Below are 13,972 nucleotides of genomic sequence, written 5' to 3'. Positions count from 1 at the left end.
AAGTTATACTCAAGTGTAATAGAATTTACACTGAGTTTATACTCAGAATGTAATAGAAGTCACACTGAGTTTAGATTCAGAATGTAATAGAACAGACACTGACTTTAGATTCAGAATGTAATAGAACTTGCACTGACTTTAAACTCAGAATGTAACAGAGCGGACACTGACTTTAGACTTGGAATGAAAGAGAACTTTTACTGAGTTTATGCTCTAATTGTAATAGAACTCACACTGAATTTAAATTCAGAATATAACAGAACTGACGCTGACCTTAGATTCAGAATGAAATAGAACTTGCACTGACTTTAAACTCAGAATGTAACTGTATGGACACTGAGTTTACACTCAGAATGTAAAATAACTGACACTGACCTTAGACTCAGAATGAAATACAACTCTTACTGAGTGCATACTCAGAATGTAATAGAATTAAATTAGACTCAGATTGTAACAGAACTGACACTGACTTTAGACTCAAAATGTAATAGAACAGGCAATGAGTTTATACTCAGAATGACTTACACTGAGTTTATACTCAGAATGTAATACAACTTGCACTGAGTTAAACTCAGAATGTAACAGAACTGACAATGAGTTTAGGCTCAGAATGTAATACAACTGACAATGAGTTTAGAATCAGAATTTAATATACTAGTAACTAACACTGAGTTTATGCCTCAGTATGTAATATAACTCACACTGAGTTCAGACTCAGCTTAAAAACAGAGATTTAAATCTTTGAGAAGGACTGTACGAACTTGGGATCAATTCATTTGAGTGAAATGTTTTGCTTTGAAATGTATCTATCTTGTTACTGGCATTGATTGGTGTTTTATTAGTGGATAAAAGTGCTGGCGTCAAACTAACATGAATAATTAACATAGCTTTATCTTTTTATCGTAAGTTGTTAGTATGTGCATTTGACATCAAAGTGAGGGGTTAGGAAGATCAATGGTGAACAAACAGATGGGGTTTAAACACTGCTGCCAGAGTTTGGTCAGCTATTAACTTTGCATAATATTTATGGTATTGAAGTATTTGATGAATAAAGATACATATTTAAAGTTCAAAACTGCCCATTCACACTTACATATACAATTATAGGGAAATATTGTTCTTTTACACCAAAGTTATTCTTCGCCCTAATTCCAATATTTTGGTAATATCATTTTTCCTTAGTAAAGATATTCCTTGAACCGAATTTTATGTAATGTATACAATTTCTCTTGGTTTTAAATTCTACCTTTCAAAAATAAATCTTAGACTCTTCCTGGCACACAGGTTGAACTTGACTTTGAATCAGGACTATTGTATTTCTGTGACCTGATTTAGTGATATTGTTTTCTTAACAGAATAACCCAGTGAATGTGAATGATTTTCTGAATGTGATGATGGTGGACCCAGGACCACAATGTTTGATGTGGCTCCCCATTCTCAGCAAGATGCCACAGGTCGAAAATGGTCAGTAGTAGAGATGCATTTCTAGGAAATTTATCAAAAACAGTTTATTTATTTTAAACCACATTTTCAAATACTGTCACTTTTTCGGCAGTGATTGTAATCTTCCACTGTATGTATAATTTTTCGACAGTGATTGTAGTTTTCCACTGTTTGCATAATTTTTCAGCAGTGATTGTAATCTTCCACTGTATGTATAATTTTTTGACAGTGATTGTAGTTTTCCACTGGACAAATAATTTTTCAGCAGTGATTGTAACGGTAATTTTCTATTTTATGTATAATTTTGAACTTCAGTGTTTCATCCAGTGTTGTGTGAAGGTTGTCACCGAGAATCCTTTATGGGTTTCCGGTATAAATGTCAGAGGTGCTGTAATTTTCAACTGTGCCAAGACTGCTTTTGGAGGGGACGAACAGCTGGTAACCATACCAACGACCATCAAATGAAGGAATTCACTGCTTACGTGAGAATTCTAAACATTTCAGAAACAGGAAAAAAAAGTTATTATGCCCCGCCATGAATATGGCCGGGGCATATAGTGTTTGTCATGTCTGTCTTCCGTCCTTCTGTCCTTCCATCCCTCTGTCCTACTTTCTGTCCTTCCGTCACATTTTGCGTTTAGCTCTGTTTAAAGCTCAGTTTCAAAGAAACTATCCAAGATATTTTTATCAAACTTCATATGTAGATACATACTGATGTAAGCTATTCAACTGCATCATTTTTTGACCTTGACTATTCATTTGAACTTGACCTCACTTTTTAGCTCTTCTGAGCCAAAGGCTCAAAGAGCTAATGCTATGGCCAATTGTGCGGTGTGCGTAAACTTTTTAGAATATGGGCCATAACTCAAGAACCCCTTGGCCAATTATTGTCAAATTTGTCACAGGGTATCCTTGGCCCAAGGGCTCCCTTTTATACTAAAACTGGGGTTGTGACCCTTTAACAAGGGGAGATAATTAGGAAAATAGAAACAAAAGTACTGGTTGCTAAAAAATCTTCTTCTCTAGAACCACTGGGCAGATTATCACCAAACTTACACAAAAGGATGAGGATATGTTGTAGATTAAAATTTGCACGGGGATTTACCCTGGGGCAAAGGGCGTGGTCTCAAGGTCACTTCAAAGTTGACCAAAAATTACATTTTATTAAAATGTTGATATTTTGCTTACTATAAGGACTAGGATCATCAAGTCTTGTCAGTTGGTGCATCTAAGGACCTCATATCATGTTGACTCAAAAGTAGGGCACGGTGACCTACTTTTTAAATTTTGCGGCCATTCTTTTTCAAAATGATTTAGAGGCATATTTTGAACAATTTAAGGCCTATGATCATCAAACTTTGTCAGTTGATGCATCTTGGGTCCTCAAAGTACGTCAACTAAAAAGTAGGTCACCTTGACCTACTTTTTGAATTTTATGGCTAATCTTTTTTAAAACAATTAAGGTCATTAATTCGAATACGGGGAGGCTTAGAATCATTAAATCTTGTAAGGTGATGCATCTTGGGGCCATAAAACATATTTATTAAAAAGTAGGTCACAGTGACCTACTTTTTGAACTTTGCAGGCATTCGATTTCAAAGCATTTTAGAGGCATAATTTGGACATTTTAAGTCCTATGATCATAAAACTTTGTAAGTTGATGCATCTTGGGTCCTCAAAAAAGGTCAACTGAAAAGTAGGGCACCGTGAACTACTTTTCAATTTATATGACTATAATTAAATATTTCAGGTACTAATTGGCTTAGAATCATCAAACTTTGTCAGTTGATGCATCTTGGGTCTTCGGAGTAGGTCGACTAAAAAGTAGGTCACAGTGACCTACTTTTGAAAATTTATGGCGTTAATTAAATATTTCAGGTACTAATTGGCTTAGAATCATCAAACTTTGTCAGTTGATGCATCTTGGGTCTTCAGAGTAGGTCGACTAAAAAGTAGGTCACCGTGACCTACTTTTGACAATTTATGGCTTTAATTAAATATTACAGGTACTAATTGGCTTAGAATCATCAAACTTTGTCAGTTGATGCATCTTGGGTCCTTGGAGTAAAACAATTGAAAAGTAGGTCACTTTGACCTACTTATAAAATTTTATGGTTATAATTTTAAAAAATATTTTAGGTATTAATTGGCTTAGAATCATCAAACTTAGTTGATGGGTCCTCAGAGAATGACAAGTGATAAGTAGGTCACCATGACCAACTCTCAGGTACTAATTGACTTAGAATCATCTTGGGTTCTCAGAGTGTGAATTGGAATTTCAAGGGTTTATCTAAATATACAGGATACTTCGAGGCTTCAAATAGAAGTGATAGGTTGTACAGTTTATCAGAAGAGCGATTCAAGGCCCATGGGCCTCTTGTCTTAAATTAGTGTTTAGCTCAGTTTTAAAGATACCATTCAAGATAATGTAATCAAATTTCATATGTTGATACATACTGATGTAAGCTATTCAACTGCATTAACATTTTTTGACCTTGACCATTCCTTTGACCTTGACCTCACTTTTCTTAAATTAGTGTTTAGCTCAGTTTTAATGAAATCATTCAAGATATTTTTATCAAACTTCATATACTGATACATACTGATGTAAGCTATTCAACTGCATCAACATTTTTTGACCTTGACCTTTCTTTTGACCTTGACCTCACTTTTCTTAAATTACTGTTTAGCTCAGTTTCAATGAAACCATTCAAGAAATTTTTAACAAACTTCATAATGCTGATACATCCTGATGAGAGCTATTCAACCGCATCAATATTTTTACCTTGACCTTTCCTTTGACCTTGACCTCACTTTTCTTAAATAAGTTTTTTGCTCACTTTTAAAGATACCATTTAAGATAGTGTTATTAAACTTCATATGCTGATAAATACTGATGAGAGCTATTCAACTGCATCAACATTTTTTGACCTTGACCATTCCTTTGACCTTGACCTCACTTTTCTTTAATTAGTGTCAAACTTCATATGCTGATACATACTGATGTAAGCTATTCAACTGCATCAATATTTTTTGACCTTGACCTTTCCTTTGACCTTGACCTCACTTTTCTCAATTTGTGTTTAACTCAGTTTTAAAGAAAACATTCATAATTTTTTATCAAACTTCATATGCTAATACATACTGATGTAACCTTTTCAACTGCATCAACATTTTTTGACCTTGACCTTTCCTTTGACCTTAACTTCATTTATTTTGAATTAGTGTTTAGCTCAGTTTTAAATAAACCACTCAAATATTTTTATCAAACTTAAATATGCTGATACATATTTGTGAGAAGTATTCAATTGCATCAAAAACATTTGACCTTGAACTTTTTTGTGACCTTGACCTCACTTTTGTTAGATTTGCATTTTGCTTAATTTTAAAGAAACCATTTAAGATATATTTATGTAAGTTTATGCACTTATACATAATTTGGCGAGAATTTATCATCTATATCCAACTTTTTAGATTTCAATTTTAAAGAAACTATTCAAGATATTCTCATCAAATTCATACACTAAAACAAATTTTCATGTTGCATTACTCATGTACCCTCGGCGGGGCATTCATGTCCTATGGACATATTTCTAGTTTTGAAAGTTAATTTTGAACATATTTTACAATCTATTTTTGCAATAGGAACAAATTAGAAATATGCTATAATTTTTTGCAGGTATAGATTAGCCATTATATTGTAATAAATTAACAGTCATATGTTTCCTTACTTGCCTCGTATTTTGCTGTTTACATGTGTACTAAGTGTTCCTGTTTTGAAATGATGACCTTACTTTTTGTACAGAAATCTCCAGCCAAGCAGATTGGACATAATCTGAAAAAGACGTTTAAATGTGTGCCAAACAAATCAACGCAATCGAAGCTCCCACAGTTCCCCGAGACCCCAGAAAAAACTGTAGACTTGTCATACATCATGTTAGTGACTAAGTTAATTTTTTTTCTAGACATTTTTTCTGACTTTGATTGCTGATCCTTCGTTCTATGTTTTTCCAAGCTAGTTGCACCTTTATATTTTGTTTGATAATTAGACTACAAACATTCATTGACTGCCTGAAACCTATTAAGTTTCAACAAAATTCTTCAAAATTTTTTATTTATTTAGATTTATATATTTATCACAATAACATGTATACTGTCCTAGAGATTGAATTCTTTTTTTAACAATATACTTGTATGCTTGATTTATAATTTTCCAATTTGATAAATGAGACATGCTGTAATTTCTCAGTTCATTAATTTCAACATGCAAATTTTACTAAGTTTATATTTTTTTTATGGCAGATACCAAATTGTATTTTTTATTTTACAGTTTTTTTTTCCTTTAAGCACTAGCTATATCTAACCACATTTTACTTTCAGAAATCTGCCTTTTGAAGAAGTCATGTCTTTATTGAAGTAGGTCTATATTGTTGTACAGAATCTAATCACAATATAAGCATAAAACATGTTGTCTCTATATACAGGGAGTCTGTCCTTTGTATGGGTCTTGTATAGTTTGTATCATGCATGATAGTTTGAGCAATGAAAATTTAATGCAGACATAAATAACACTAAGTAATGTTCTAAATAGCAAGCTTAACATGGGATTTGAATTCTGTGAAATCTTAAGACACATCCTTTACCAAAGATTTTTTTTTCCTTGAGTATATATTAGGGCTGCACAATAATATCGATATTCAAGTATATTGCGATTCCTTGGCAAAAAATATTTGATTGTGATAAGTTTTCTCAGTACCAATATACCAGCACAATGCTTGGGCTTCGAATTTCTTAAGTAAAAATGTCAGAAACGTTTCAATCATGCCAAACAGTAAGGTTGCTGTTGTGTGGTTACATTTCGTTGCAAAACTGTAGTGAAATCAACAAGAACTTTCTTACACTTCATTTATAATAGTAAAATACACTCTGCTTATAAATGGAGGTTAATGTAACAAGAAAGGGTCATTTTATCTGTTACTGAAAATATTCCAATACAATGTACAAAATCACAATACAGTTAAAAATATCACAGTATATGGCAATAGGAAATTCCCAGCTGATACCCAGGCCTAGTATATCTGCGTAAAAAGCAGAGAAGATTAAAAGCAAAGCTTTGTATTGAAGTTAATACAGATTCCCATACACAAGTCCAATAACTCCTGAGAACTTCTTCAGATGTTGCGTTTTCTACACAAAAAGACATGGAGATTGACACTTTGATTTCATTGTGTTCTTCTTATAATATTGATCAATTGTTCTATTGATGAATGATTGAGATGTTTCTATAGTACAATAATATTTCATAGTTATGTGTACTCGTATGTGTGGCAGGTATAATACCATATTTATCCCAAACATGCCATACGCTTCTGAAATTGAGGAAAAGTGGAGCAAAGTAATGGAACCTTTGGTATTAATTGTTCTGTGTAAAGCAAAAAGTTGTACAAGAGGTTTTCCTTGATACATGTAATATTTCTTTTAAAAAAAGTCCTAGAAGAAATCACTAATTTTTGTAGGGGGTTTAATATTTGTTGTTTTTGTGGCATGAAGAAACATGTGAATTCATGTTCCCCATGAAATGTAAAAAATCATATACCGGTATAAAACAACTTAACACTACTTCAACCATGAAATCAAATCCGTACGAACCATTTTTTTTTTCTCAAAACACAAAAATTTGACTCACGAAAATATTGGATTTTACAGTAATTGCTTTATTGAAACAAATTTTAAAGATTTTAGTTATTTTGACTTTAAAAAATATAAGTGTATATAGTTACTTTTAGATACATAGTGTTTCTTATAATTCATTGAAACACATGTAGCTTCATGGAGCACATATTTAGGAGTAGAAGCAGTGATTGGGATGAATAGGGAATGTTTAATTCTGGAGTCTCATATCTTCAAATGTAGCAAAGTTAATGTGAATGCACATGTACATATACAGTCAAACCTCGTTATCTCAAACTTTATGGGACCAAGAAAAAACTTCGAGATATCCAATTATTTGAGATACCGAGGGTTAAAAAACATATTCGAATAAGTGGTTGGGACTTCCAAATCACTTCGACATATCTATGGTTTTCAAGATATTAGTGTTCGAGATGGCGAAGTTCAACTGTATAATATATTAACATTTCATATTATAATTAATCTATGTCTGTATCAACAGTTGTGTAACATGACTATATGCTTATACATATTGTTTTGGTAAATGTACCTCAATGTCCAGTTCTCTTCAGGAAGAACTTGCATGGTCATGATAATTCACTTAAGCTCATTTTATGTGGACTGTTTTTATCAATAAGATTAAGTTTTTGAGAGGAAATGTTTTATATCTTTTTATGCCCCTATTGGAGATACAGGGGTGTATAGTTTGGTCTGTCTGTTTTTCTGTCTGCTGAAACTTACCCCAGTTAATAACTTTTGAATGGTTGGTGCTAGAGCTTTCATATTTAATATGCGTATTTCTTGTGACAAGACCTTTCTTTGATTACCAACATTTTTGACCTCATGACCTTGTGCTTAAAATTTGACTTAGCTATGAAACACTTAAACTTTGGCCATAAATTCTGAACAGTTGGTGCAAGGGCTTTCATTTTTCACATGGATTGTGCAGTCCTTGTGACAAGACTTGGGGAAAGGGGGGGGGGGGTCCAATATATAATGTGACCTTGGTCTTGAAATTTGACCTACATTTAAAAACTTTAACCTTGGTCTTAATTTTTGAATGGTTGGTGCTATGGCTTTCATACTTCACATATGTATTCCTTGTGACAAGACTTCTCTTTGGGTCCCAACATTTTTTAACTCGTGACCTTGACCTTGGAGTTTGACATTCTTTTGAAAAACTTTAACCTTGGGCATGAGCTGCCACTTGGGCCTCAGTGTTGCACAAACACATCTTGTGCTGTTTGATAATACAAAATTATCTGGCTGTCTTATTTTTCTAGACCTCCAACTCCACAACAACAGCAACCTAGAAATGGTTTCCATGACACTCTGTTGCATCAAGCAGTCAACTCATTACAGCTGAATGGAGGGGAACCTCAGAAAAGGTAGAATTGAACTTAAAATAATTAATATTACAAAGGAGATCAAGGTTATATTCTAGGGTGGATCTAGTAATTTTCCATTCAGGGGCCCCATTAACAAAAGAGAAATTACTGTAGTTATAATATTAATTTTTTTTTTAAATAGTTACTATAAATTGTTCAGCATTAATTTATAAATAGAGATCTATACCAGTTAATTCAAGTCTAAAAGAAGGCTAAGACAAAGATATACACCCTCCAAGTTTATACTTATATTAAGATGAACAACTTCCTGATTTTAGCCCCAGGAAGATGACAGCTAGCGTAGAGTGTGTTCCTGTGGACGATGAACATCGTCTGATTGCCCGGTATGCAGCTCGCCTGGCAGCAGATGCAGAAAATACAGTGAGTCAAAATTGAGGCTTTCTAGCTCTGGATATGTGTCAAATAAAGGCTCTGTCTAGTAAAATAACAAAAAAATCTACATTTGTGTTAGAAGTACAAAACACAGGAATATAAGTGTACATGTAAGTACTTTATAAATGGAAAGTAACCACTGCTACAGATAAATATACAGATGTAAGTATTTTATAACATACAAAGTACCACTGTCAACGTGGATGTTTTTACGGGCTAAAATTCTACAATTTCTGTGGAACAAAGTGTTTGCATAGGGATTATTTTTGCGGAAGTTAAAGAATTTACAGAAAATATGTTGGTTTGTTGTTTAGTATGTTACCTTATGTGAAATCTCTGGCCAGGTAATAAATTTTGTGAAACTTTACTAATCACAAAATTCACAAAAAATTTCCCCCACACAATTATTTCCACGGGTAAAGTATTTCTACAGATATATCTACTGAGGTGGTATTTTATTTTTTAAACACAGAAAGTGCTTATAAATGTACAAATATATGTACAGTACAAACGCAAAGGACCATTGCTAAAGGTAACTTTATGGTTGTAAGAACTGAACACAAAAAGGTAGCTGCTTTAGATAAATTTAGATAAATCTATTAATGTAAGTACTGATCAAAATAAGTAACTCCTAGTATATATAGACAAATCTATAGATGTAAGAACTATACACTCACAGACAATCACTACTGCAGGTAATCAGTATATAAATACTGCATGTAATTGAGGGTAATGTTATACATTTTTTGACTGGCTTCAAGGGCATGCGTTTTGTCAGACCGAAAAATCAAACTGTTTTCCTGAGGCCATTAGGTTTGAGAGGTCAACAAAACGCATGTTGGCCGAGAACACAGTCAATAAATGTTTTGTTATACCTTTTACTTTTTATTTTTACACATCTTGGCTTCCATTATTGCAATATTTGATAGCTGATCCTGCCTACAGTGTGATGACATAAAAAGACGTCATAGGGGTCCAATATCTCATCAATAGGTCCAATATCTCACTCTGAAGTCCAACATCAATTTTTTTTTTGACCACTCAGTAATGCATTGGACTTGCAGACTTTTTTTTAGCTTTTACTGGTCAGAGACCAAAAGAGTTTGTCATATTAAGGTGTCTTTCATCCATCTATCTGTCTGTCTAGCTGTCCATAAACACTTTTTATGCCCCAGGATCGAAAGATCCCAGGGGTATATTGTTTTTGTCCTGTCTGTCTGTTTGTCTGTCTGTCTGTTGTCAACTTTAACCTTGTCCATAACTTTTGATTGGTTGGAGCTATGACTTTCATATTTCACATGTGTATTCCTTGTGACAAGACCTTTCTTTGGGTACCATCATATTTGACCTTTTGACCTTGACATTGGAGTTTGATCCACTTTTGCAAAATTTTATGAGACTTTAAACTTGGCCATAACTTCTGAACAGTTGGTGTTTGGGGTTTCAAACTTCACATGTGTATTCTTTGTGACAAGGCCTTCCTTTGGATACCAACAACTTTGAACTTTTGACCTTGACCTTGGAGTTTGACCTTCTTTTGTAAAACTTTAACCTTGGCCATAACTTTTGAACAGTTGGTGCTTGGGGTTTCAAACTTCACATGTGTATTCCTTGTGACAAGACCTTCCCCTGGATATCAACCTATTTGACCCTTTGACCTTGACCTAGGAGTTTGACATACTTTTGAAAAACTTTAACCTTGGCCATAACTTTTGAATGGTTGGAGCTAGGGCTTTCATACTTCACGTATGTAATCCTTGTGAGAAGACCTTTTTTTGGACACAACCATTTTGACCCTTTGACCTTGACATAGGAGTTTGACATACTTTTGAAAAACTTTAACTTTGGCCATAACTTTTGAATGGTTGGTGCTAGGGCTTTCATACTTCACATATGTAATCCTTGTGACAAGACCTTCCTTTGGATACCAACCACTTTGACTCTTTGACCTTGACAAGGAGTTTGAGCTACTTTCGAAAAACTTTAACCTTGGTCATAACTTTTGAATGGTTGGTGCTAGGGCTTTCACACTTCACATAGGGCCCTCGAAGTAAAAATCTCCACTAATTAGATAGGGGTCACGTAGTACTGAAACTTCATAGGTGTCAATGGTCAATAGAACTCGTAAAGCTTATCGTAAGAAAAAATATATTGAATAGATTTTTATGCTAAATAAATAGGATACACAATATGGCCGATTGAAATTTTGACATCGGCTATATTCCTTTGGTTATGGGCGGTCAATCTTCTATGTATGAACGATTAGCAGAGAGAAATAAGCAGAAAATATGCCGACAATTGGAGAGGTCACCGAAGATGAAGCCATTGACAACTCGGGACTTCGACTTAATAGAACGAATTACTAAAGTTTAACCTCGTAAACATTTATAAATATGGGAATTTTAAATTCTCCTTCATTATTATTTTAATGAATTATATATCGATAAATCCTGTATATCTTCTATCTGTTCCAGCACTGAATATCATGTACTGGAAATGACACTTCCTCAATGGTGCCGTACGCCATTACGAAGTTCACAACATTCCTACTAGATTCTGTGCAACTTTTAAAAAATGTCTGTTTGTCATTTATTATTTTTTTAAATTGTATCTTTCCTAAAAATAGGACAGAAAAAATTTGTGATCTATCGGGCATAAACGATTGTTCTGAATGGAGATAAACTTCATTGCATTTGCAGAAAAAGGTCCCCCTTTCATCTCTCGATCAAGTCCAGAAAATGTGGAAAAAAATTTCTTCCTAAAATCTTTCCTGTGCACATTTGTGCATCCTAAAGCTTTAAATTATACCTTACTAGCTGTCAGTTATCCAATTATCTCTTAATTATTTTCTAACAGGTTTAATAGACACTACAAATGAACCTTTTTGTATACATGATAAGTACTTCGCTTGACCAGGATTGACACCTATGACGTCAGAGCAATGGCACGTAACATTGGTGATCAAAATATGCATATTGAGAAATTCAAACTTTGAATCGCTGAAACATCAGAAATATTAATTTTCTAGCAAAGATTTTTAAATATATGATTTTAATAGCATGTAAACTTTGTTATATCAAAAAATTTTGAGACGTGATAAAAACCTTAAACCGTATAAGCTGCCATACAGGGGCATCAGTGTTTCACAAACACATCTTGTTCAAAATGCTACTCCTTCTACAGTTTTGGTCCAATTTCAATAAGACTTGGTACACAAGTACACTATACTAAATTACACCAAGTACACAAAAGTAGAGCTTCAGTTTCATCAAAGCCTTCTGGTTAAGTATAGGTCTCTATTGAAGCAATTTTTAAAGGAATATCAGTAAATATTTTCACTCGAAGAATACCATTGACAATAGAGGTGCAGTCGAGGTTGACAATGGTTTTCAAGGGGTGGAATTTTCAAATGATGCCCTCAACTACATGCAGTATTTATTATATTATACTGAACATTGTATACAAATAAAGGTAAAGAGAGCAGGCATAGATTCCGCACAGTCATAATTTTTGGGGAATATCAGCTGTTGTCAAGCAATGTTGATTGTTGCTAAGTTCTACCACGCTGGAGGGTGTGGTTTCATCATTCAGATAAAAATTTTATGGATGAATCAAATTCAAGTAATTTACATGAAAGTATAATATTAGAAATAAGTGCTATTTTGTTTTAAATCAAAATTTTAGCATATTAAAGAATTATGTTTGAAAACTTTGTAATAGTATGCCTGTATCAAGCAAAAGTTGGAGTGAAATTTTCCTTGTAGATTTTCATATTGTGCTGTAAGGTGAGCTGCGTAGATGCTTCATTGAGACTCGGTAGAAAATGGTGTGAGGGGTATCAAATAGACTGTTGTAGTCAGACTTTGAGGAATCCAAAGTACTTAGTCTTATTGATGTGTCATTAGTGAATAGTATATTTATAACCAAAATTAACTGTTCCTCTTAAGATAGTAGTAATTTAATAGAAGCAGTGTAGAACTAAATCCAAAAATCCTCATTTAAATTTTGTTGGTCGTTCAGTGGACAATAATTATGGTCAGTTTGCCATAAACATAGTGTCAATTATGCAGCCAAAAGTTAGTGTCAAAGTTATCAAAAGATAAAAGAATTCAAAAAGTAAAGATACCAATCATAGTTTAATTAGCTCACCTGAGCCAAAGGCATTAAATAATAGATTATCAAAGTTTTAAATAGGAATGTATAGGAAAAAAATTTCTTGTCAAGAACCACCGGGCCAGAAGAGTTGAAACTTATATGAGAGCTTCCTTACATAGCGTATGTTTAAGTTTTTTTTCAAATTTTGTCAAATCATGATCCCCAGGGTGGTTGGGACCACAATGGACGATCAACGGTTCACATAGGAATATATAGGGGAAAAAATCTTTAAAAATCTTCTTCTTTAAGAAGGCATGATTATTTATATTGTTATGTGAGGATCCTCAGGTTGTGTAGATTGAAGTTTATTCAGATTATTACTCCCCAGGGTAGGGTGGGGCCACAATAGGGGATAAAAGTTTTACATAGGAATATATAAGGGGGAAAATCTGATGAAGAACAGTACGGTCATAGTGACTCAGGTGAGCAGAATGGCCCATGGGCCTCTTGTTTATTATGTTTTGAAAGTATATATAAAATCTTTTAAATACCTTATAGTGGGTTTCTTTAGTGGGTGTAAATATTGCTTACATGTAACAAGAGACTGATCCAAGTTATTTTTGTTGTATTCCATATCTATATGTAAGGGTGCAAATTTAGTTTTAATTATAGCAGGCTGCTTCAGAACTGCTTAAATAAATTTAAGTCAAAGTTAGCACCCTGCTAAAAATTCCCGCTATACGGTAGTAAATCATGTATTGCAAAAGTAGACATAACACATAATTATTTGAAATGTACAGAATTTGGTGATATTACAACACTGATTAATGCATTAGATTTTAAAAACATACCACAGGTTTACAATCTAATACTAAATTCTTATATGTGCTATATGAAACATTAGAAAACATGTACAGGATATGTGAAGTATATTACCCAGAAAAAAATTTACTAAACCAAATTTTATAAAATTAGCACACAAT

The 13,972-nt window shown here is 33.4% G+C and overlaps 1 protein-coding gene across 2 annotated transcripts in view; it reads left to right on the top strand.

Annotated features, from left to right (window-relative positions):
- LOC133200215 (dystrobrevin beta-like) overlaps positions 1-13,972 on the top strand; it is a 67,948-nt gene that overhangs the window by 27,105 nt on the left and 26,871 nt on the right. The window contains exons 7-12 of one of the 2 annotated variants that reach the window (XM_061336031.1): positions 1,356-1,464; positions 1,759-1,925; positions 5,249-5,379; positions 5,824-5,859; positions 8,397-8,501; positions 8,780-8,882. In XM_061336031.1, coding sequence (XP_061192015.1) covers positions 1,356-1,464; positions 1,759-1,925; positions 5,249-5,379; positions 5,824-5,859; positions 8,397-8,501; positions 8,780-8,882 — 651 coding nt within the window. The remainder of the gene's footprint in view (positions 1-1,355; positions 1,465-1,758; positions 1,926-5,248; positions 5,380-5,823; positions 5,860-8,396; positions 8,502-8,779; positions 8,883-13,972) is intronic. The other variant, XM_061336032.1, reaches the window with a different exon arrangement.

This window comes from Saccostrea echinata, unplaced genomic scaffold (genome assembly GCF_033153115.1).
Source record: "Saccostrea echinata isolate AGI-Se365-2 ecotype Australia unplaced genomic scaffold, CSIRO_AGI_Sech_v1 ptg000037l, whole genome shotgun sequence".
Lineage (NCBI taxonomy): Eukaryota > Metazoa > Mollusca > Bivalvia > Ostreida > Ostreidae > Saccostrea > Saccostrea echinata.
This window is presented reverse-complemented; position numbering and strand designations above follow the sequence as displayed.